This window comes from Pan troglodytes, chromosome 13, assembly GCF_028858775.2.
Source record: "Pan troglodytes isolate AG18354 chromosome 13, NHGRI_mPanTro3-v2.0_pri, whole genome shotgun sequence".
NCBI classification, from domain to species: Eukaryota; Metazoa; Chordata; class Mammalia; order Primates; family Hominidae; genus Pan; species Pan troglodytes.
Genome location: NC_072411.2, coordinates 112883559 through 112909169, shown reverse-complemented (window position 1 = coordinate 112909169; position 25611 = coordinate 112883559). Strand labels below are relative to the sequence as shown.

The 25611-nt window shown below is 37.1% G+C and overlaps 1 protein-coding gene across 5 annotated transcripts in view; it reads right to left on the bottom strand.

Annotated features, from left to right (window-relative positions):
- The window catches only part of CPS1 (carbamoyl-phosphate synthase 1), a 201593-nt gene that overhangs the window by 19287 nt on the left and 156695 nt on the right, over positions 1 to 25611 (bottom strand). For all 5 annotated transcript variants that reach the window (XM_063790722.1, XM_063790723.1, XM_063790724.1 and 2 more), the window contains 10 exons: positions 21719 to 21860; positions 20343 to 20408; positions 19821 to 19884; positions 17174 to 17355; positions 11758 to 11952; positions 11275 to 11342; positions 9375 to 9450; positions 5717 to 5794; positions 3195 to 3302; positions 1125 to 1214 (listed from right to left, as the gene is read on the bottom strand). In XM_063790722.1, the coding sequence (XP_063646792.1) occupies positions 1125 to 1214; positions 3195 to 3302; positions 5717 to 5794; positions 9375 to 9450; positions 11275 to 11342; positions 11758 to 11952; positions 17174 to 17355; positions 19821 to 19884; positions 20343 to 20408; positions 21719 to 21860 (1069 nt within the window). The remainder of the gene's footprint in view (positions 1 to 1124; positions 1215 to 3194; positions 3303 to 5716; positions 5795 to 9374; positions 9451 to 11274; positions 11343 to 11757; positions 11953 to 17173; positions 17356 to 19820; positions 19885 to 20342; positions 20409 to 21718; positions 21861 to 25611) is intronic.

Here is a 25611-nt window from a genome sequence, read left to right as displayed (position 1 = left end):
CGTTCTCTCTGCTCTATAATTCCAGTACCATTTTATTTGTACATCCCCTCTAGCAACTGTGATACTCTACTTTATAGTTTTCTACAAATTTACCTTCTTCCCAACCTTCACTAAATTACAATATTTTTTGAGAGCAGAGGCTTGCTTAATACATTTTTGCAGCCACCATATGACTGCGAGTAGGAGGTAAATCAATGCTGGTTACTACTATGGTCTGGATGTGGTTTGTCCCCATCAAAACTCATGTTGAAATTTGGTCCCCAGTGTGGCCATGATGGAAGCTGGAGACTAGTGGGAGGTGTTTGGGTCTGAGGGGTGGATTTTTCATGAATAAATTAATGCTATCCTGTTGGGGTAGCATCCTTCACCTAAATTAAAAAGGATAATCAGAGTCTGGTAGGAATAAATTAATTCCCACAACAGTGGGCTGTTAAAAAGTCTGGTTTCTTCAGTTTCTCTCCCCTACTTTCTCTCTCACCATCTGATTCCTCTGCACCTGCCCACTCCCTTGCCACTCTCCACCATGAATGGAAGCAGCCTGAGACCCTTACCAGATGCAGCTTTCCAATCTTAGACTATCTAGCCACCAGAATCATATGCCAAGTAAACCCCTTTTCTCTATAAGTTACCCAGACTCAAGTATTCTGTTATAGCAACACAAAACAGACTAAGGCAGTTACCGATTAGTTAAACTAAGTAGACTAAATTAATTAGGACTAATCTAGTTCATTTATCATTTTTGCAAATGGTATCGTCTCTGGGTAAGGAGTAAAGCAGAATTTCAGTACACAGAATTTATGACTACTCTACACATTCCATTTATTTATGATAGTCTGTCTCACCGTATCCATCTTTACTATACTGTAGGTGGCATACAGTGACCTTCCCAGTGGATCAGTGTGCTTTACAAAGCTGTAACTGACTTATCAGTGCCACCAATAGCCTGGGCCTTCAAATAAGGTAGACATTATATGCTATGCATCATTCCACACTCAGACACAAACAGATCCAGGGGTCTCAGTTGCTCTTTGTCTGGTGTTCACAGAGAAGATTACCAGAGAGATGCAAACCAACATGATGTAACACAGTGGTGGTGTCCTCTCAGGCACCTTGGCATTTCTTACCAAGACATCATTTCCTTTGACAAGAAATTGGACGTTGAATGGACCAGAGATGGCAAAAGCCTTTGCAATCTTCCGGGTAGCATCCTTCACCTGAATTAAAAAGCATAATCGTATAGTGTGCTAAAGAGCATATCTTAGTTTTTGAAAACTTTCTAAAAGGCACAGTACCTTAAATTTGGATGTCTTTAATTTCTCTTCACAGACAGCTATATATCTACATTAATAATTATAATGGAGGGCACTATTAGGCTTCTATTAACAAAATAATATGCAATAAATACACACAAAATAATAGGAAAAGAACAAATAATTGTACACGATTATCTCTCTGCCAAATTCCCCTATCTACCTACAATTATATAACCTGGTTTTACATTGAGGGTTAAATGAAATCCTTTCAGTCTAGTTGCCTTAGCACCAGAAACTGCAGTCCAACCTCTATATCAATGTAATGACCTACCTGCTGGGAGGTACAGGCCCTGAAATTACATGGTACTGCAAAGAAACCAGAGAGATTTCTTTTATGTTGCTTTTCTGTTGCCCTGGACTCTACAAGGTTAGATATTATGTTCAGAAGGAAACAGTGTTTCCCTGCAGGGAAGCCCTGCATGTCACATACAGGAATCCCTGTATTCAACCAGAGCCAGAATGTCCCTATACCAAGAGGGGGCATTGATTACAAAGAGCAAGAGCTCCTCACTCATTATGCTCACAAGAGTGGTTCAGCAATGTAATTGGGTATAAAACGAAGTAGAGTCTATGACACATTGAGCTCTGAGAGATTTGGAAAATCCTGAGTTCTGAGGATCATTTATCCTGACATGAGAAACTGAAGTACATCTGAGATCCAAGGACTTTTCTTCTTTAATGCTTCTGCTATTACAAAGTATCCTGCTACCTCTACCTTCTAGAACAAAGACCTTCAGAATCCAGCCCAATGTACAACCAGAGAGACAGGTCTGCCTGAATTCTGATGGCAGGGTCACTGGAAAAGCTCACTAAAAAGAGCTGAGCCTGAGCCTGATCTAATATACCTAAAGACTAATGGGACCTCCTCAAAGGTTATTTAAGATGATAGGTTCGGCTGGGCGCGGTGGCTCACGCCTGTAATCCCAGCACTTTGGGAGGCCGAGGCGGGCGGATCACGATGTCAGGAGATCGAGACCATCCTGGCTAACACGGTGAAACCCCGTCTCTACTAAAAATACAAAACATTAGCTGGGCGCAGTGGCGGGTGCCTGTAGTCCCAGCTACTCGGGAGGCTGAGGCAGGAGAATGGCGTGAACCCGGAAGGCGGAGCTTGCAGTGAGCCGAGATCGCGCCACTGCAGTCCCACCCGGGTGAAAGAGCAAGACTCCGTCTCCAAAAAAAAAAAAAAAAAAAAAGATGATAGGTTCTAAATGTACACCTAGCAGTGCATATTGAGTACTAAGGCAGAGTCATTATTTTTGTTAAGTTCTTTATACGGCTGGCTCTCGGAGCTCAAAAGAGATATCAGAAAGTGCTGTTTGGAGGTGAAGTCAAGGGTGAGAAGGGAAAGCATAGATTCCAGAAAGTTCTCAAGTGACTGGTCCACACCTGTTTCACCACTCCTAACTGAGAAGCATTGCTTCAGATGCCGCTCACCTGTGTGTGGCCCTGAAACATTAGAATCCCCAGGAGCAGCAGTTCTCTAACTGCCATCCCCAGACTAGCAGCAATAGCATCACCTTAGGGCTTGTGAAAAACGCAAATTCTGGAGCCCGATCCAGAAATATGAAATCAGAAACTGGGGGATGGAGTCCAGCAATGTGTTTAACAAGCTCTCCAGGTGTCTGTGATGCACATTCAAGTTTGAGAGCCCCTGTACTCGCATACAACCAAAGGGGCTCAAAAAGACAGTGAAGAAAATTGTTATCTTTAGAATACCCAGGTGACTCAGAGCAAGGAAGTTAGCCTCATCATTAAATTTAACCTGCAGCATATCTTACATTGCTACCTAGCTTTAAAAAAAAAAAAAAAAAAAAAAAACTTAGGTGTTTTTTTCTGAGTGTTGCCTTTTCCCTTCCACTTTTATTTATAAATGATGACCTTTTCAATGGCCCCTTGGCTGATGGTTTGTGTGGGCAGCATCAGAGTGGCATCTCCCGAGTGGACACCTGCATCTTCAACATGTTCGGAGATGGCATGAGAGATAACCTGGCCAAAAAAAAAAAGGATTTTAGAAAAAGTTTTCAGGTACCTCCTTCAAGGAAGCTACTCCCTCATCCTCCCCTTTGGTCCTAACAGATGCACTGAGCACTAACTAGTTCCCTTGCTACATTCCTGATGAGAGCAGTAGAAAATGCTGCCTCTCTGTGCAGTAACAGATTTCCTGTAGAGGCAGCTAAGAGTGGCTGAGAGCCTACCTCCCTCATCCACTGATTAGCATGGGTATAAGTAATAGGAAAAGAGTAAAACTAAACCAATTCATATTGACTTTTAAGAACAGGATAGGAAACTAAAGCATTTGAAAAGCACTTAAAATATCTTTATCTTTTAGGCACTGGGAAAGAAAAGAAGGTGGGAGAGCTCAATATCTATCTAGGTAAATGGTATAACTTAGGTGGACCAAAAATAAGTCTCAAAGATCTCATCAAGAGATCATTAAATGGAAGTTTGAAAGAGGAAGGAGTCGAAAGGAAAAATATTCTAGTCCTTTTTTAGAAGTAAGGAAATAAAAGTAATGTAATAATAAATAACCCAGGTTCATGTGACTGGTATGTGACTGAGTTAGGATTTTGAATATTATCTGTCAGATTCCAAAGTCTGTGGTCTCAATCACTATAACCTATATGTTAATAATATGTGTGTCCTTGGGAAATGATGAAGCTGAGAGTAAGGGAGAATAATTGGGTGGGTATAAAAGACTTAAATAAATTACATAAGAGATTTGCTTATCAGATTTAGAAACGTCTTAAAACAGTGACATTTGAGTTTCCATCCTTCTGTTCTGTGACCTGGGCAAAGTGCTTTACTTACTTAGTCTTGGTTTCTGATAAGATAAGAATAACAGTGGTACCTGCTCATAGAATGTTTGTAAGGATAAAACAGACCACATATAAGTAAGAGCTCATTTTTTACAAGAGCTTATTTATAAAATAATAAGAGCTCATTTTTTGGTGAAGTGTCTGGAAAAGGGGAGGCATTCACCCCACTGAGCTCAGGCACCCCACCCCGCTGAGCTCAGCAACCTGCAGTTCTATGTCCATTTCTTAACATGGCAGTTTAAAAACTATGTGAATAACCTGGAACATTTCCAAAAGAGGGAGTACAGGACGATGTGCAATAGTTGATATCTGAGAAAACCTTAGGGAAAGCACATATGCTGGCAACCTAGAGCCAAATAAAGCCAACAAACCAGCATTATTTTACCAGTACAGTATTTGAAAAAGTACAAATGTCTCTAGGCCAGTCTTACATTCTCCACTTCCATATATAGGTATCACGTTCCTCTTATTTTATATCTCAACCTTCAAATACTTAAGATGTTGAAAAGGAAATAGATTAAGTTTTTGCTCTGAAACTCAGAAAATCAGGGATAGGACTTCCAAGGAAACAGACCTTAGTTCAAGATAAAGAATACCTGAGATGTCAAAAAAAAGTGACCACAATATATAATCTTACAATGTGTTGAGCTTTGTATCACCAAAGTGTTTAAAAGAAAACAGATGACCACCTTCCAGGGATGCTGTAAAGAAAATATCTGACTTGGAGGGTGGAGGGCTGGAATAAATTATCTCTAAAGGTGTTTCAACTCAAGATTATGTGATTCTGTTGTAAGTAGATACCATTACCATTTTTATTAACAAGATCTACTCTGAACTGCTAATCTGGAAGGAAAAAAAAGAAAAAGATTTAACATCTTCAGTAGTGTTTTGAAGTATTTGCAAAGCAGAAGATGAATGCTAAGTTTGTATTTTTCCTTAAAGCAAGTAAAATGGCATAGACTCCCTACAACATAACTTACTACATTTTAAGAGAAGTCACAAATGCATTATTAATACAACTATAAAACTAAAGTAAAATATTCTTCACATTTTCATTTCTCCTTGAAGTTGGAGGTATTCATTGTATTAGAAATACAAGATGTGATATGGTAAGCCAATTTAATATTATTATCCTTATCCACTTTACTCTGTTTGACTTTGCCTTTATTAACCCAATAAAAAGGGAGGAGGATGGGAAATGAAGAAGAAAAACCAGGATTCGAATGGGAACTTCAGAAAGAAAAGTATTAGATGTTTTCATAATAGCCATTGAAACATAAAAGGAAAGCCACAGACAAAAGAAAATGAGAGAGAGAATCTATTCAAAAGGAATGATGAGTACAGGATGATAATTACTTTTGAATATCATCAGAGAAATTCTAACAGTATGAAACATAGGAAATATGATACCCATGACACATCAACTGAATTGTCAGAGAATTTGATTTTTTTTACAGCTTCTCCACTATTACTGGAGACCTGTTTTATAGATATTATGAATTCTAACCTGTCAATATTTCAAAATTGTTAAAGAAAAAAATGATGAGAAGGCAGGAATGAAGGAGATGAGAATAAAGCACTTACCCTTCCATCTTTGCCAACAGCATCCATTTCTACTTCTCGGGCCCCTTCAACAAATTTTGTCAGCACCACTGGGTGCTCCTGTCACGAAGGAAAACGGAGGAGCAGAACATTTAGCTGATGCTATGTATATAGTGTCAATAAGCCATGTACTTTAAGTATTATAAGTATCAGGGCAATACTTGCAAAATACTCAAGGCTGAACGTACTACATAAACTCATTACCTAATCTGTGCTGTAAGAACAAGGTTGTTCTCTGCTTGCAGTGAGGCAGAGGGTCTTTCTCCAACTTTGAGTGCTCAGCAAACTGACCATGAGTTCTGAATCCTCAAGTATAGGCATCCAGGTCAATTAGAGAAAAGAGGGGACTAAGGAGGAAGCAGAATATGGCTTCTTTCTCTGCTGTCAGAATCATGAATATTTCTCTACTTTATAATGATATATTATTATTGGTTCAGAATATTTCTTTCTTTCTACCCTTATCTTTTCTAAGCACTACAACTCCCTAAATCATATTTCTCTTTGAGAATTGTGGGAGAACTCAGAATGAGAGTGACATTTTCTTTTGGTCTTATTGGGCCAAAGATGAAATCCTTTACCTCGAGTTGATTTGTCTTATGCCACTTCTAGAGTATGACATTTGTAACTGTAAAATCAAGTATTTTTATTTATTAATCTTCAAAAGCCCTTCCTTTCTTGGCTGTTTCAGACCCTTCTCATCTTGAAGTGCTTCCCACGCTCATTTCCTCCATGTCAGGGTCGGGATGCCCTCCACAACATAATCCCCACTTGCTTTTCTCCATACTAAATGAAGAGGTTGAGGGAAGATCTCCAGGGTTTAGATATCTTCTCCTCTGTACCATAGGCTAAAACAACCTGGGCCACTGTCTTTTTACCAGGCCCTGCATTCACTTGCTTCCATGTGTCTCTTCCCTACGTGTATTCTATCTTTCCTCCTCAGCTTCATCTTTCAAATCTCAACTCACCCTTCAAGGCCTAGGTCATATGCTATCTCCTCCCTGAATCCTTCTCTGAATATCCCTTTTGCCTCTGAACACAAACTCCTTCTGACCACTATTATGAAATGCAGCATTATACAAGGCTGGCCTTCTGAAAAACACTTTCTTCCTTTGGTATCTGTAAACTACATTTCTGTGCTTCTTTCTTCAGCTCATTCGTGGTTCTTTCTTCTCCTCTCTGCCTTAAATGCCAGTATTCCTCCAGTGTCTGTCTTAGCTGTTCCTTTTCTTCTATACTCTCTCCCTCAGTGATTGCTTTCATTCTCAAATCTTCCATTAAAGTGATATGCTATTCATTTCAAAATCTATATTTCCTTCTCTATCTCTAGCCGTGATCTTGGTCCTCAATTCCAAACCTATTATAATAACCCTTGCCTTTAAATCATCTCCACTTGGATTCCTCACAGGCAGTTCACATTCAAAAGGTTAAAAAATAAATATATAATTCCTCCCTCTATACTTTTCTCCTTCCTCAGTGTTCCCTATCTCAATAAAAGGCATCACTGTCTACCCAGTTATCCAAGGCAGAAAACTCAGGAGTTATCCTTTATCCTCTTTCACCCTCCACCTCCATTCATTCACTAATTCTTTTCAATGCATGTTCTTACTATTTCTCTCCATCTTTAGTGTCATTACTCTAATCCGAGGCACTGTCATCTCTACCCTGAGCTATAGCAACAACTCACTCACCTCTTTCCATGAATTTGGTCTTGCCCCATAATTCACTCTGTGTACTACAGCACACTCATCTTTTTAAAATAAAAAATATGACTAAAATTCAAACTCATTATAATGACCAATAAAGTCTCCTTTATCTGGTCCCTGACTACTTCTGCACCATCATTAATAATCAGCATCATGTTTGATGTCCTAGCCATATAAGGAATGCTTTATCAGTTTTGAGAAACTCCCTACTCTTTCTCATCTTCAGACCTTCATAAATGCTGTTCCTTTCTTCCTCCTACTCCCACAATGTAAGCCATTTGCCCAGTTAATTCTGAATCAACCATCAGGTATCAATTTAAAAGTCCCTTCCTCAGGGACTGGAGCCCAAGACTTTCACACTCTCCCTCAACATCCTGTATTTTCTCTATTGCGATGTTCATTGCTCATCATATTTAATTGTAATTATTTGAAGTCTGTTGAGCCTAGCAAAAAGAAGTCCTATGTGACAGTAGAGACCATATCTTTCTTTTCACGATTACAATTCCTGATACTGAGAACAATGCCACCATATAACAGGTGCTATAAATAAATGAATACATACATAGATTACTGATTGATTGGGGCTGGTTTTACTCTAGAGTCATTGAATTCAGTATCCCAGATGCTGCTGTAGTTTGATAGGGAACATTGAACTGTAAAGTACTCAATCACAACATCTCTATTATTAAACTTTGGTCCCATATGGATTCTATCCATACGCTAAAGGAAAAATACTTTAAAAATATTGTACTGAGATCCTATGAGGAGTGTTCGAGGCAGACAAGAGGGGACACCTGCCTCATCACTCACATGAGACCAGCTGAGTACAGTAGCCAGCCTCTGAAAAGGGCCGCATGGCAGGACCCCTGGCCAGGAATAAAATAGAGAAGACAGTTGGTGTCTCACTCCATTAATGAAAACTGGCCCACTGGAAAGATTCCCTTCTAAGCTATCTGATTTGCACACAAACATGAATTCAAAGTCTACCTGGTTTTCTTCTTTTACACTCTTTGCCTCTTCTCACTCTTTATTCTTATCTACTCTTACCACTCAAACATCCCTGGGGAGCAGCTATCATACACAGAAGAGCGATCCAGTGTCATGTGTGCAGAAACAGTCCACGCACTTTATTCCTCTTTGAAATGCTCCTGATATCACTCTTCCTCCCTCCAAATTCCACTTGCCTAACATCAAACTCCTCTCTATGAATTGTTCCCCCTTAAAAAAAAAAAGCCCCAACAAGCTTTTGAAAGCTTTTAAAAGGAAAACATTACTTTTATCCTCTACAATACAAGATCAATAACCCCACTGGGTAAATCTTAAATGGATCATGCTGAGGTAACACTGAAGGAGAAAGTAAAGGCTGGGGGGCAGTGGAGGAAGGTGGTTGAGTTGCCACAAAATAAGAAATGCTTGTATTAACTCACAAATTGAATGTGCCAACAGGAAAAAATAAAAAATAGTTGAGTGAGGGACTTACTATTAAAGTTGCATGTTTGACTAAGGCAAAGTTCCCAGATGTGAAAATTAAAAATCAGGAAAGCTTTCACTTGTGAGCATGGTTGAGCAGGCTTTGAGACTGGGAATTCCAGAAATACCCTGACCAGCATCTAATTCATGAGAAAAATAAAAATCATTGTCCTTTTAGACTCCTGGAGTCTAAAATCTGTTTTGATAAAATATGCACAGGTATTCCTCTTTTTCCACCAACCTTAAAAATCTAGTTATAATTTAATGCCTTCAAGTTTTCTCATTCTTTTAGGAGACTAGAGGGTAGAAGAGGAAAAAAGAAAACTCATTCTAACACATTGTGTGAAAAGAAAACATACAAAGTAAGGTTGCATTAAGAGATAAATGTCACTACGTTTTATTAAGAGATAAATGTCACTACATGTTTATTAAGAGATAAAAGTCACTACAAAGAAATTGGACACTACCTGAGAAACTCTAGTGGCCTCTTCTAGGAATTTTTTCATCTCATCCTCAGAGAATACCACATTCATAGCAGACCCACTGGAAAAGGAAGGGGAAAAAAAGCAGGTCAGGTTTATGCTAATACTAGACTTGATTGGTTCTCAGAACAGTTCCAGACAACCTCTAGTTCCAGTCGGGGCTGAATAAGAAGGTGCCTCTTGCTAAATTGAGACTTTTCTCCATTTAATCACCAGGACAATCAACCAAAGTATAAAACTGATGAAGCTGAGGATGGAAGAAGGTAAAGTGTGGGGGGTCAGTAAACCTGTATTAATTCCCAAAGGGAATCCTGGTAGCTCTAGAAATTATACTTCTCCAAAGTTTGCCCTTTCTGATTTGCTATATTAACACTCTGCTGGTTCCAGGTAATTCTTAAGCCTTAACAGGATTCAGCCCAGAACCTGATTTCCCTAACCTGTTTCTTCAGAGTTCATTATCAACAGCTGATCTTAGCCTACTGCTCTGTTGTCAAAGCAGGTTATGCTACTCCCTCAACCAGATTGCAAATGAATCAATTTTTAAAGTAATATTTGCTAATACAATGTGCAGTATGTGAATAAAACCTTTTCAACTATATCCTTTCTCTTTAAATGCTTGAGAAAAAATGCTATCTGAAATCAATTTACTCTGAATTTTGACATTTGCAAAATGGGTTGGGAGGGTAGGAGAGGAGGAGTAACAGAAAGCAAAAATAAAAATAAGAAAAATATTACTTTGCTTTTAAACAGCAGCATTTACCTCTTTTACACTACTACAAATTTATCTTTTAATGTTAAAATGTATTTTTAATTGGCAAATAGTAATTGCATATATTTATGAGGTATTGTGTGATGTTTTGATCTATGTATACATTATAGAAAGTCAATCAAGTTATTTATATATCCATCACCTCACCAGTTTATCCTATTACAAATTTCTGCCTAAAGGGCTTTCAGTTGCATCATTTGTTTAAGAGAGGAAGGCTAGAGCAATAATGCTTATCATTCAGAGTATGTGAAACTGGAACAAAGATATAGATTGCAAAAAAGGGAAAAGAAGTGTGATAGTCAAAGCTGTTTTATTTTCCATCCTTCCTTAAATGTGTGCATGTTTAAATTAGTTTACATTAACTCCTCAAACAGGTAGTATTATTAGAATATGGTTTACACAAAATGACATTTAAATGAAAAGATTTCCACCTCGTTTGAAATTTTTCATTTTCATCATTTTAAAGGAACCCATCTCAAATTCCATTTACACTTTCAAATTGTGCAAAGCAAATTGTGTTTCTTTTATTATCCCTTGTTTGGTGAAGTTGTTCCTTACATGTGGTAACATCTGAAGAAAGTAAGTGATAATTCACAACTTCTTCTTTTATGATAAAACTTTGTTTTAAAGTTTAATATAAAAGATCCTCACTGTCCCTGTTCCTCACCATTATAATTTATCTATTAAACAATCTGATCTCAAAAACTGAAAATTTTAAAACAAAGGCACTATCAGAAGGTGCTGACAATAGTCAAAGATAAGCTGTCATTTCTGGGTATCAGAAAACATGCTGGCAAGAGATACCTCAATTTGTGTGTGTCTTTTTTAAATTGTCCTGTTCTTTAATATAAAGCTACCCTCTCTGTTTGGTAAGGAGATGCCTTACACTACACTTCTAGATGAAGAACTGTAGTCTTCCTATGGCCACTCCCTGAAGGGAAAGCATTAAACTAGAAGACCACACATTGGTCCTTAAACTGGCTGTGACGGTTTGGAAATTGTTAATGGATTTATAAATTACTACATATAGAACCCCAGTGCTATTAGCATACAGCATGCATTTCTGTATCTCCCAATTTTTGAATCATTGTTTTGGAAAACAATATACAGTGTTACCTCAAAACATAGGAAGGCCTCAACAAGCAGGGGTAGTCCACAGACTTTGCAAATTCCAGTGCTTCATTCTAATTAATAGAAACAACAATAAAAATGTATGAGTAGTTTAAAATATGCAATAAAATTACAGAATGTATCATTAGCTCAAGTGGTAACCCAGCTTCTTTATTCTCGAAAGGCACCATTAAATGTAAATTGGACACTGAAATACATAAAATTCCTAGCTTCTGATTCTAAATATCAAATCTTGTTCAAAACTGGTTTGAAATTATTTTCATTGTCTGAATCTTAATGAGAATACTGCTTTCAATTCATAATCAGCATTAACTGCAATCATGGATATACAACAACTTTAAATTCACTAAGTGTATGCATTCTATCTGCTCTGTAGTTAACATATCCAATAGTCAACATTCAGTCAACATTCATGTTGCAGCTCTTCAAAATAGAACATTAGAAACGGATACTTGTTTCTCTCCTTACCAAAGTATTAACAGCTTTCCAAGGTGCCTGAGCCACCTTCAGCTCATCCAAGACAGCTGAGAAGATGGAGCGATCCTCAGCCCTGTCGATCTGCAGGGGGCTTGTGCCCATGATCTTGACACCATTCTTGTATAGAGGAACTGCCAGGTTGTTTGGAATCTGGCCTCCAACTGATATGATGCAGCCACCACATGCCTGGAAAAGACACTCACAATATCAGCCATTGGAGTAACTTCATTATGAATAGACAACTATGCTAATATTGTGTCTGTTTCCTTACTGATAATTCTTAACCTGATTGTGATATTTACATCTCTCCTACCAATGAATACTGTTAAATGATGCCACAAAATTTTTACTTTCCGGCACTTAGATGCTAAAATCTGTGCAAGAGTTCCATACAAGTACACGTGAATATCATTTGTGGCACTCACATGTGTGGCAAATGGAAAGGAAAATCAAGTCAATAAATGTTTGCTATGTACTCTATGCTATAATCAATTAATTCCTGGACTACTGCTGGAAATTCCTAACTGAATACAGATTTCTTCTTTTAACACTCCCTTCTCCTGTACACCTCCATCTCAGCACTTCACATTCAGATTAAGCAAGACTGCTTCATCAAATTGCTCCTACACTCAGAGTTCTCCAAAGGTTTCCACTGCCTAGAGAATAAAGTATAAACTTTTGACCCCCAGGGCACTTAAGACTTTCCAGTCTTATCTATTATCACCCCTCTCAGCTCAAAAGACTACTCATTAGCTCCAACTAGGTATTTTCCCACTAACAAATTCTCTGCACCACTGAAACTTCCCTGGCTGTTGTTTCCTTTCTCTTCTCTTCCAGTTTATCTAACCTTTAGCTACCCCTTAGTTCCAGCCTAGATCTCAGGTCCCACTTTGATGTCCTTCCGCTTTGATGACCTTCCACCTTCCCCTCTCCTTGGCTGCAGCCTTGGTACCTGTCAACAGTACCTAGTAACTGATTTTAGTTCCTGCTGCCTTACTACTTGCTTTACAAACAGTGCCAGAATCTTTAGCCTTATTTCAGACATTTATTTGTGTAAGATTTTCTTCCATAAGTCCAAATCTCCTATTAGCAGTCAAAACTTCAAGAAAAAAAAAATAGTCCACTAAATCTCAAAGTTTCTCAAGACAGGTGTTGTTGTAGCAGTGAGGGTAAACCAGCGTGAGACGGTGAGGAAATAGATTTCCAGTCGAAGTCCCTTCCTAACTTGGTTCCTTCTGTGTACCACCCACCCCTTCTTGTCTAATTTTATAGACAAGAAGACTGAACTTTCCGCCAACGTTTAGTCTTCTTGTGTATAAAATTAGGATAATACCTGCCTAAACACTAAACATTAAAGGTCCTATATACCGTAAGTGTATAAATAAATAAGACATGATTATTAATATCAAAAATCATATATCTGATAGGCCATTGAGCTTAGCATAATTTGTGTGTGTCCTAATGACCCACTAATGAATATTAGTAGAATTGCCAAAATGATAGATATGTGCCAAATATATTTTGTCATTATTTCAAATTGTTCTGAAATACTCTTATAAGGGATGAGGCTAATTTCTCTCTGATGAGAGCAATTACGGTACTGTGTAACTAAACAAACACCCTGCAAGTGAGTGCTTAAAGGCATTGTAAAAAGTACTGAAAATAATAATCCACCATTTTGCATATTTATAAGTGTACTTAAACTATTTTTATTTTAAAATATGTTCAATATAAATTTTTGCAAAAACCTTTAAAATACTCTCTTGGCTATAATCTTTTTATTTCCTTATTATGTTGGGTTTATCAGCAGTGTTGTTAATGTTTTAGAGACTTAAAAACAAATTACTCCATTAAATGGATACAAAAAATCTCTTATATGAAGGATTTTAGAATAATTTTTTTAAACTGAGGGAGAAGTAGCGACTTATAGCAAAAGTTTGAGTCAATTAGACTAAATAGGAGCTTAAAGTGTAATAAAAGGCTTTAATAAACACATCAATATTTTTCAACTTAGCTGTATTAAATTGACTTGTTTTTAAAGAAATTTCTGCTTTTTAAGGAATTAAAAATTCTGTTTTGCAATAAATTCAAAACAATAGTAAGATAATAGCTGCTACTCTTTAATAAAGACTCTACTATGTATCCTGGACTATCTGTTTTGACTTTCACACTATCCTTCTGAGGTGATTATTACTGTCCCCATTTTATAGCTAAAGAAACTGAGGCTCAGTGAAGGTGAAGTGACTCGCCCATATCTCTTATCTAGCAAATACATGTATAGAGCTTGTACATGAACGCTGAAGTGCAGTGGCATGATCTCAGCTCACTGCAATCTCCGCCTCCCAGGTTCAAGGAATTCTCATGCCTCAGCTTCCCTAGTAGCTGGGATTACAGGCATGCACCACCACGCCCAGCTAATTTTTTTTATTTTTAGTAGAGATGGGGTCCAGGCTGGTCTTGAACTCCTGGCCTCAAGTGATCTACCCTCCTTAGCCTCCCCAAATCCTGGGATTACAGGCGTGAGCCACCATCCCTGGCCTGAACTCAACTCTATAGATTGTAATTTCAACTATGCTGAAACTAATACACTTTCAGCTATGCTGAAGTAATAGACCAAATATTAGAATCTTAAGTTAACTCTACTTTTCTGGCTCATTTCAGGTGTAGTTAATGTTAAAGAATAAGAGAAAAGCTATTTTTAAAAAACTACTTTTTTTTTTTTGGAATGTAGTAGAAAAGCTTTCAGCACAAAACCAAATTCTCATCATTGATGACTACAATCAGAGACCATCAATGGGAAGACAAATCACGGCCTCAGGAATCTTTTAGAGTAACAGTGTGATGGTGTCGTGCAGGTTTTCCCACAGGGCAAAAGGAATTCAGTATGAGAACATGTTTGTAAAATGTTAATATAGCACAGTTTTATGGAATAATCCAATCTCAAATTGATCCAACACCAAATATCACGGGACATGTAGGAACATAGGGATGAGAACCTGGTAACCCACACAGGTAAATCATCATCCTTTTCGTAGCCATCATGCCTGAATAGTTTCAAGAAATCTACTGAAATAAAATATTCTAAATTTCAAATATTGTTTAATAGATTTCTAAAATATTTAGGTCCAAAATTCCATTAAGCTCCCAAAATTCCGTTAATCATACCTAGATCTGTTTGCATCCTTTTTACCCATCTTAGTTTTCTGTTTTTTAAAACCTGATATCACTAACTTACCATAGCACAGGAATATTTCTGAAACAATATCCAAGTTGCAGTCATACCAGAAACTTATTTTCAATAGAAAAACATGAAAAGGAAATACTTCAAGCTTATTTGAGAACATCTTAACTTATCCTGGCCACTAATCACTTTGGTTAGTCCTTATTTTTATACACAAATTAGATGTATTAAGGAAAGAATGCCATGTGAGAAAATTTTTCTAACAGAAGTAGTATTTGCCTCATTACAAATGGCCATGGTTTTTGGAATTTTATGAATTATCTCCAATTTATAAAATTCTACTATCTGTACACCTGCCAATGAGAAGGATGATGCTTTATATTTTACTAGTTTACATGTTAGTAAAAATGATTTATAGTTTAGGCAGTATTTTAGGATTACATTTAATTACAATTAAACCAAATGATATAAATGAACCTCAATTCTGTCTCGAGTCATGCATTCTCTAATGGGTTTTGCCTATCACTAATTAATGTCCGTCATTAATTCATTCATTTAACTTGTTTTGTGACAGAAGTACCATTGTCTACATTTACATACGTACATCATATTATGTCCTCCAACATATTTTAAATTACCTCCTAATATATAGTAATACTATATTTTAAATACCAATTAGTTTCAAAGAAGGGCCAACTTCTTTCTTTCTATAATACTGACTTCAGTTTTAGTAAACGAATCTCATTAAGAGCCATGTATAATTGTATCCAAAAGCAGTCATAGAAGTTTTTCATCTTTCTTTAAACCATTTCATGAGGACATAATTAATTATATGCAAAATGCCTGCTGCTATCATCTGTAATGTTTTTTAATATTTTTAAATTAGTATGTGACTTTTCACATTTATATCACAGATACTAGTTTTATTGTTAATGTCTTGAAGATAAGAACCTGTTTTTCTAGCTGTCTATCATACTGAACCTGGATTTACAAGGTGTTCGAGAAATATTTGTGGGATGCACTTATTTTGATCCCCACCTGTCTATCTGAAATGAATATTAAGGAGTGATTTAAAAACAACCATGTCAGAGAGAGGTCTAAAAAATGCTATATATTCTATTTAATGGATCAATTTTATTAAAGGATTAGTAGGCCAGGCCCAAGTAGACAACTATAATTATACATCCTTCCTAAACTTGTCTACTTTCTTTTGTAATAGTAAAATAATAACATTATTCTAGCACTATACTTTATACTTTACAATCTGACTTCGGCCATAAACTCTATGTTAACTTCACAGTATTTGCAAGTAGCATGTGTTTATACTCAAATGATTCATTTAAAATAAAGATAAAGCACAGAGAATTTATGTAACTTAAAGAAATCAATGAGGTTGTCAGTCAAAACTAAAATTTAAGTATTTTGGTTCCAATTTAGTACTATTTTCCTTCTAATTGACCATATTTTCCACATAGAGATGATTTTCTGGTAAAAAGTAATAATAACTGTAATAATATCAAAGGCCTAACTACTGGACATCACTCTAAAATTTTCCAGTAGCTTTTATTTTAATTATAAGATAATTTATTTTGTTCTACAGTCTTACAGTAATCTGCAATCACATGAATTCACAGTGAAGATACTCAGTAATATTGGGATGGGAATGGAGGAACAACTGTAAGTGAAAGCTATAAAGGAAGCAAAATTATTCACAATGAACTCATTGATCTTAAACTGAAGACTAATGGCTTCATCTGATGGAACAAGGAATTAACTGGTCTTTTGTGAGCAATTGACTATTTTCAGGGAACTGTTTATCATTAAACCACATCACACAAACTAGAAAGAGGCTGTTTATTGTATGTCTAGATGACCAATTCAATCACTCTGCAAGATATTTATGAGGGATCGTCTTGTATTAGTTAATATGTATCTGGCACATGTTACCAAGTAGAGCTTTCAATCTAGCTGAAACCCTTAGAAAGAAAATGTAAATAAAAACTTAATGTGAAAAATAATCACTCTGGGCCAGGGGCTCAAAAATATAAGAATGGAGTGATTTTTTTTAGAGTTTTACTACAAAATAAGACAATGGATGCCACTGGCAGCCCTTTCTTCTAAGAGGAATTACTATATACATCTACATACCAGAATGCATATATATAAAGTGTATACCACATATATCTGTCTTCTTTTTTCTTTTTTTTTCTGTTTTTCTTTTCTTACCTCCTGATGGTAGATGTCTAGGATTCTCTCCAAGGACAACTCTTCAAAGTACAGTTTGTCACACTCATCAAAGTCTGTGCTCACAGTCTCAGGATTGCAATTCACCACCACCGTCTTCTTGCCAAGTTGACGCAGTGTGCGGATACTAGAGACAGCACACCAATCAAATTCCACACTGCTGCCTGCAGAGACAATGAGATTGGCAAAAGGGATAAGAGAAGCACGAAGTTACAATACAAAGAGAAGCAGAAATGTATCACCGGTCAGTCCAGGCTAAGGAAGCTAATGATTTTCAATTCAATTTTTTAAACTACAAAATATAAATTTCAAACCCATGATGCATACTGTATTAGTAGGAGGAAAAATGGGTACTAATTAAACAGCAAGGAAATATTGGCTTGTCACATATGCTAAATTCTGCAATAGAAAATCTCAATATTTGAAGTATTTAGAACTTCAATGTTAATGGGAGGTAATTTTAATGATAAAAATAACCCTCACTTACTGAAAAGAAATTCAAAGTGAATATATTGAACTCAATACACAAAAATAGTTAATCCAGTGATGAGGATACCTGTGCTCTTTTTTCAGCCTTTCCACTTAATCTGCTGTCTGAGGGCTGAACCTAATGATCCCTGAGGTGCCTTGCAGCTCTGACATATCCTGATTGATTGAAGAGTCCTATCCTTTCCAAGCATATCCTTTTAAACTTGGCAAGGCCACCCATGCAGAGTGAGTGACCTTCTATAAAGAAATCTGAAGTGTAATAATGGCCTAAACACCTCAAAATATCACGTCTACTGGGATGCCATAGAATTGAAAGTCCACAGACTTGTACTAATTATTTGTGAAAGTCCACAGACTTGTACTAATTCTTTGCATTAAGATATTGTCTTCTAAAAATTCTTGTGAAAATACGTTATTCAAATATACTGGCATATTAATGGCAACTATCAAGTAAGCACACACTTGATTATTAGCTTGACTAGTCTTCTTTGGATCCTGATATAATGCAGAATTATTGCATGAATAGGTAAAATTTGAAAAGGAAGAAAAAGTACTCCAGAGAGTAGACAGGTAGATGCTGGTGAAATGGTCAGGCTATTTAGCCATAAGATAACTGCCATGGCCTGAACATGTCTCCTGAAATCCATGTGTTGGAACACTTGGTCACCAATGCAACAGTGCTGGGAGGTGGGGCCTTTTAGGAGGGTTTTAGTTCATAAGTGCAGATCCCTCATGAATAGATTAATGCCATTATAGAAAAGCTTGCTAGCTGTAGTGGCTCCTGCCTGTAATACCAGCACTTTGGGAGGCTGAGGCAGGAGGATCGCTTGAGTCCAGAAGTGTGAGACTAGCCTGGCCAACATAGAAAAATTCCATCTCTACAAAAAATAAAAATAAAAATAAATAAACCAAGCATGATGGCACATGCCTATAGGCCCAGCTTCTAGGGAGGCTGAGGTGGGAGGAGTGCTTGAGCCTGGGACATCAAGGCTACAGTGAGCCATAATCATACCACTGCATTCCAGCCTAGGTGACATAGTAAGACCTTGTCTCAGAAAAAACTGGGGGTGAGGGTTTGATGGAGGGATTTTGTTCCCTTTGTGCTGTTGTGCCTTCTGCCATGTAAAGACAGCATTCCTTCCTTATAGGAGGCACAAGGTTTAAGGCGCCATCTTAGAAGCAGAGACCTATGTCTCACCAGACAACTGAACTTCCTGACACTTGATTTTGGACTTCCCAGCCCCTAGAACTGTGAGAATTTATTTATAAATTACCCAATCTCAGGTATTTTGTTACAGCAGCACAAATGGACTAAGACAATGACTAAGGTGGTAAAGATATAACATTTTTGTCCTACTTCAAGATTTGTCCAAAGATTGGTAAACTAACATATCCTGAAGCTCTTAGTTCATTGTAAAAACTAAATAAACTATGCTTAAAGTAATAGAATAAGATTTAAGATTTAAATATATTCAAATCATAGATTTTTATCATTTCCATATTATAATGCTTTGTGGAGATTAAATATTAAATCTATATGTTGACTAATATCACTGTCCATTAAAATACATACTTGCATCTGTAATAATCTTTAGTGGTTATTTAATTGACTGGAGAGAAATGTCATATCTCTGGTGATTATGTTTTAATTCGCCTACATAATGCTCTACCCATGCACCAAACAGACAAGATTTTTGCATTTGAGGTAAACGAAAGTCATATATGTTACGTAGGATGAGGTCAGAGGTGGTATCTGCAATGTAATTTCTGGCTAATGTATAAAGTCCTTGAGTAAATGTAGATCCTTATGAAAAACTATGCTAGAAGATAACAGCTCAAAATCTAATCCATTCCCAACTCCAGTGAAAGGCTCAATTCAGTTAAAAAGGATGAAAATTAAGTTACACAGTGAAATGAGAGGAGATAGAATTTGTAGTTGAGACCTGCATTTGAGTCCCACTCTACCACTAAATAGCTGTATATATTTGGGTTTTATTTTTCTGAACCCCAGCTTCCTAATTTGCAAAACATATATTACAGCATTTATTTGATATTGTTCTTGGAATAATGGAATTAACATGTATGAAGAAAACTATATAAATTGTGTAAAGTCCTATATACACATAATTTATTATTTTACCAATGTGATATGGACCACAGCCTAGCACCATCATTCCATGGTCATCAAAATTGACATCATGCTCCTGAGGAAATAAGAAAAGGAAGATGCAGAAATCATTATGTGTTATTATTCCATTTAATTAAACTATTTGTCCTATCATTAAGTATGTATTTCTCATCTTCCTCTTGTTAACATGTATTCTCTATTAGTCTCTGGAAACCCATAAGTATAAAGTGTTATACAAGCCCTACTTATTTATAAAAAATAGATATGGCAGAATTTTTTAAATTAAATAGTCATGAGAACATAGCATAATTGTATGATCATGTAGTCATTGTCCTTAATTTTTCATTTGTTTGATTTCATTATCTTAAGGCAGTTCTTAAAAGACTGAGTACAGAAACATATCATCATACCTGACACACATGATGCCTTTTTTTATTACCTAGATATCCAAAGAGGTAAAAAATATATATTCCCTAATGTGAACTGTCTATGAAATCTAGAGCTTTCTGGATAGGCCAATTTGCCCATTCCTACCTGACCATTGTAGGTAACATAGAGATAGTTTGTTACTGATGGGTATTCTGCAGCCAGTGTATCAATCTGTAAGAGAAAACAAATAAAATAAACAAATAAGAATGTTATTATAATTTTTTCAAGACTAAATTTTTTGTGCTTTATATACATATTCCTTTAATTCCTATTACTGTAAAGTATGCAAACAGGAAAATGTGTGACCCGTGGAATTGCTTTCTAATTCTGAAAATAAGAGAGAGAAAATAGTGATGTGGTCTAGTTATCACCTGAGAAACAGGGCATTGGATCACTAGTAGTAATAGTAACTCTCATGAACATCGCAAAGTGGTCCTATAGTCAACTGGTTACTAGGAAGACTTACCCCACCAGCTCTCTAAAAGCAGCTGTATATGAAATCTAAAATCTGAGCAAAATGACCTATACGTAAGGATCTCTTTGGCTTGCAAATTAATGCGCAGGATTTAAGTGGCCTGTGGCACTGAGCGGTGGGATGACACAACTACCATAAAGCCATAGGGGATGAACGGGGGGAGAACAAGATCTCATTGAACATATTTGGAAATCAATTCCACTCTCAAGGGCCAGTAACTCAGCTTAGTGAGCAAGAATTTGGGGCCGACAGGGCAAGCTGGTGTAAGGCAGGTGAGAAGGAAGAAAGATAATAATCGCCGAGTGGAAAATATTTAGCAACAAGCTTGAAACCTAAGGGTATGCACGTGCCCCTTGAGCACACAGTGAAAAGTCAATGATTTTAAAGGACAAAAACCAGCTGGTGGTACTTTAAACTAAGACATCCCTTCCATTAAAGGCCAAAGGAAAAAAAATCACAACAGCACACCTATGAATGTTCATGCGTGATTGTCATGAATACCAGATGAGCTCATTATGCCCAGCCCTATCACAATGAATACTAAATGAACCATAATGATGGGGCACTTAATATAAAGTATTACCCTGTAAAAAGTTACTGCCAAAGGAGATAACTATTATTTTCAAGAGGGTCAGCCACCGTGCTAGGAAATTTCAAGTCCTTCAATTACACTAAGGATTTCTTAACTACTTACATATTTGAACACAGGTCAAAAAGCAGAGGACAGAGAGTTTAAATTTTTGTTTTGTTTTGTTCAGTTAGGCCAAGAAAATCAGGTACTCACTCTTATCTTTACATCCTAGTGTCCTTTCCTTCTTTCCCTTTTAAGTAAAAATTAATCACTTGCTAAATAAAATTGGTGACATTATGAGCATCAACCGGATGAGTAGTGTCACTTCTTAATCCCACTCCTCTTTTTATTGACAATGGCCTTTTGAATGGGTGCCTACGTTTTACCACAGAAATCCTGTCAGTGGGGGATGGGGGAAAAGGGAAACTCCTTTACCTGTTTAACCCAAGGGTGGATATTTTTCTTTAACCTCAGCTCCCTTGTCTGGGCCTCAGTGAGCCCAAGGCATTTTGAAATCTGCTTATCTGAGAACCCAATCTCCTTTGCCCTTTTCAGGGTTTCTTCTGTAATGGACTCACTAGGATTTAATAGAAAAGAGAGATTCAAGTTTAGACCAAAAACAATAAAAAGCGGTGACAAGTTCAATTTCAAGAACACCAAGGGCTTCTTATTTTCCACCTTCAAACATATTTAAGTCTTGTTATCTTTTAAAAATACACAAATAACTAACCCACTCAATCTTCTAGCCTCTATGAAGTCTTCTATTTGCAAAGCTGACAATCTCTGATCTCCTGCTTTCACACTCTATGCGACCTCTTCCCTGCTGCTTTTATAAAAAATGGCAAGTGCATTTACTGTTCTAATAAATGTGCTCATTAGTAATAATCAGAGACCTCACTCTCTAAATCCAGGAGCCCTTTTTCAGTTTTCATTTTCCTCAACCTGTCATCACAAGACCCTTTTGATGATCTATTTTTTAAAAAGATATTCTGGCTTCTACTAAGTGGCTTCTCACTCTACTTTATTACTCACAACTACCATTTACTCGTTTTGGGTTTCCCCCTCCCCCTACCCACGGCTCTACCCTTTGTTACCTGCTTTTGTCTTCCCTCACTCCCTCTCTAAATTTAGCCACTGTCATGGGTGCAAGTAGCATGACTGGTTGACAATTCCCAAATCCATGGCCGGTTCTCCAACATCTGACCTGTGCTCCAGGTCTTTATGCATATGAACTTTGAGAATCATCTTCACCTAGGTGTCCCAACATTGCATCAGTTTGGATATCCTCTCCCTAAATTACCTCTACTTACTAATATCACCCATCTGTCTATGTTGAGAAGACAGTTTTGTCATTTTATAATTGTTTTCCACTCAAACTAGATTTGTCTTATTTTCCCCCTACCCCTTTCCATAGCGTAGACTTTATTTGTGTTGTTTCTCTCATCGTAATACCTTTAACATTCCTTTTACCTTCTCAACTTCTCCCTGACCCTCAGCAGCCCTTCAAAGTCCAACTAAAGCCAAGCCTCATTTGTGAAGCCTTTTGGTTTGCTGTCATCCACACTGAACTTCTTGTGCTTTTTACTGCCTCTTTTGCTTGGAACAATGGACATAGAATCACACAGTTTAGCATGTCCATTATCACCTGATACTTTTAATGTCTCTTAACTTTTATTCGTCAATCAGGCTTTTTCCTGCTGGATTTAAGTTCCATAAAGGCAAAGAATACATTTGGCTTATTTACCAGATTACTCCCCAAATCTACCACATTATCTGGCCCACAGACAGCATTCAATAAACATTTATGAAAATAAATAAATGAAGGATAAATATAAGTAATATAAACATATAAATAAAATGCATATATTTTATAAATTAAATATAAATATAATTTATGAATATAAATTATAAATAAATGAAGGATAAATATAAAAACTTCAATTCCCTAGGTTTTTATTTTATAGAAAAGACAAAGAAGTGATTGAAATTAGCTCATAACTAGATTTCAAAATGCATGCAAAAATAATTTGTAAAGAGCTAAGGGACAGAAGAATAAAATACTACTGTAAAAGCATCTTTAACCAGATACCTGTGGGCCAGCTATTTCATGTAATAGTTAATACAATACAATTCAATTATAATAGTTTGATAGTCAATACAATGAAATTAAAATAGTGTATTGCCAGAAGATCTAACTTGCCTTAAGAAAACATTTTCATGAAATGCTGTTAATAAAATGTAATTGGATTAAATCTATTGCATTTTGTTCATTCTAATCATGAATCTGCTTTAATTAATTCATATTCTGAGTTTGGAGAAGAAAAAATCAAGCTGGTGTATACAATGGCTATTTCCCTGGATTTCCAGTGTGAGTATTAGTTTAAATTTTTGCAGCTACAGCTCTTCCTAGTCAATTTGCTTTTTCTATTGCACCTAAATTCTCTTCTGTCTCAAATCAGTGTGTTAAATCTCCCATTGAATTTAATTTCTTCTCTTTTTATTCTTATTTTGAATTTTAGTTTTCCCAAGTATTTGATAAGCATTCTCTCAGAGCAATGCATTTTCCTGTCAAATTCTTGAATGCAATCCAATATTAAGTATTATTGCTGACTTAGTATGTGTGCCAAGCCCTGTGCTTTAGAACTGTGCCATCCAACATAGCAGCCCCTAGCCACATGTGGTTATTTAAATTGAAAAACTAATTAAATCTTTTAAAACCAAAAATTTAGATCTACAGTCACCAAAGCCAGGTTTCAAGTGCTCAACAGCCACACATGGTCAGTGGCTCCAGTGTCAGACAGTGCAGATTACAGAATATTTCATCATCACAGAAATTTCTACTGAACAGCGCTGCCCCAGAAGATAAGGAAACAATATTTGAGACAATGAAATGATAGTGATTCAAAACACTTTATGGAGGGATAAGCTATGTGGTGCTACGTGAGGCCAGAGAAAGATAATAGTGTGAAAAGTTGTACTTGAGAAATACTACGGCAGTGGAGGGATGAGAACAGAGCTATAAAGAAAGTTCAACTTGGCCGGGCGTGGTGGCTCACACCTGTAATCCCAGCACTTCGGGAGGCTGAGGAGGGTGAATCACGAGGTCAGGAGTTTGAGACCAGCCTGGCCAACATGGTGAAACCCCGTCTCTACAAAAAATACAAAAAACTAGCTGGGCATAGTGGCAGGTGCCTGTAATCCCAGCTACTCAAGAGGCTGAGGCAAGAGAATCACTTGAACCCAGGAGGTGGGGGTTGCAGTGAGCCGAGATCGCGCCACTGCACTCCAGCTCAGACAACGGAGTGAGACTCCACCTCAAAAAAGAAAAAAGAAAGTTCAACTTTATGTAGATAAAGGAGTTGACAGGTGTACAATAGGCAATGGCAACAGTATTGGCTATTGTTTGAGAGCAACAGTGGACATGGCACGTATGGGAAACATATTGAGGAAAGTGGATGGTGAGGGTAGCCACATTCATTGTCATTACTGCTTTAACATTTAGTGAGTACGTGCTCTGTATCAGACCTGTGCTGCCTGTATTAATGATGGAAGATGAAATATTGTATTCTTACATTTAGGAGGTCAGAGTATGTTAGGAAGCACAAATAGCCATTGATATGTCTACATCATGAGAGGTGCCGTGGGAGAAGTGTGCACAAGTTGAAGCCGTGGCTCAGGGCAGGGGACCCCAGCTGCCAATGGAGAAGTCTGGAAAGGCTTTACCCCAGAGGTGACTTTAGAGCTTCAGAGAGCCTTGGAAACACCAAAGTTTGTGGTTACTTTTACTTTCAAGAAAAAGAGAGAGAAAGAGAGAGAGAGAGAGAAATTAATTTTGAAAGTAGAGGAAAGATTTTTTTTTTTTCTTTTGAGACGGAGTCTCGCTCTGTCGCCCAGGCTGAAGTGCAGTAGCAAGATCTCAGCTCACTGCAAGCTCCGCCTCCCGGGCTCACATCATTCTGCTGCCTCAGCCTCCTGAGTAGCTGGGACGACAGGCGCCCGCCATCACGCCTGGCTAATTTTTTGTATTTTTAGTAGAGACGGAGTTTCACCGTCTTAGCCAGGATGGTCTTGATCTCCTGACCTTGTGATCCGCCTGCCTCGGCCTCCCAAAGTGCCGGGATTACAGGCGTGAGCCACCGCGCCTGGCGAATTTTTTTTGTTATTGTTGTTATTTGTTTTAGAAAGGTATGTTTCCACTTTCCTTGCCAAGAATATGCTCCCAAACCAATTGCTCATTTGTTTATGTGCAAGTATGCACTCAGCCTTTCGGTGGAAGTGCTTGACAAGCGATTTTTCTAAATTAGAACAATAACCACTTTTACTTAAAT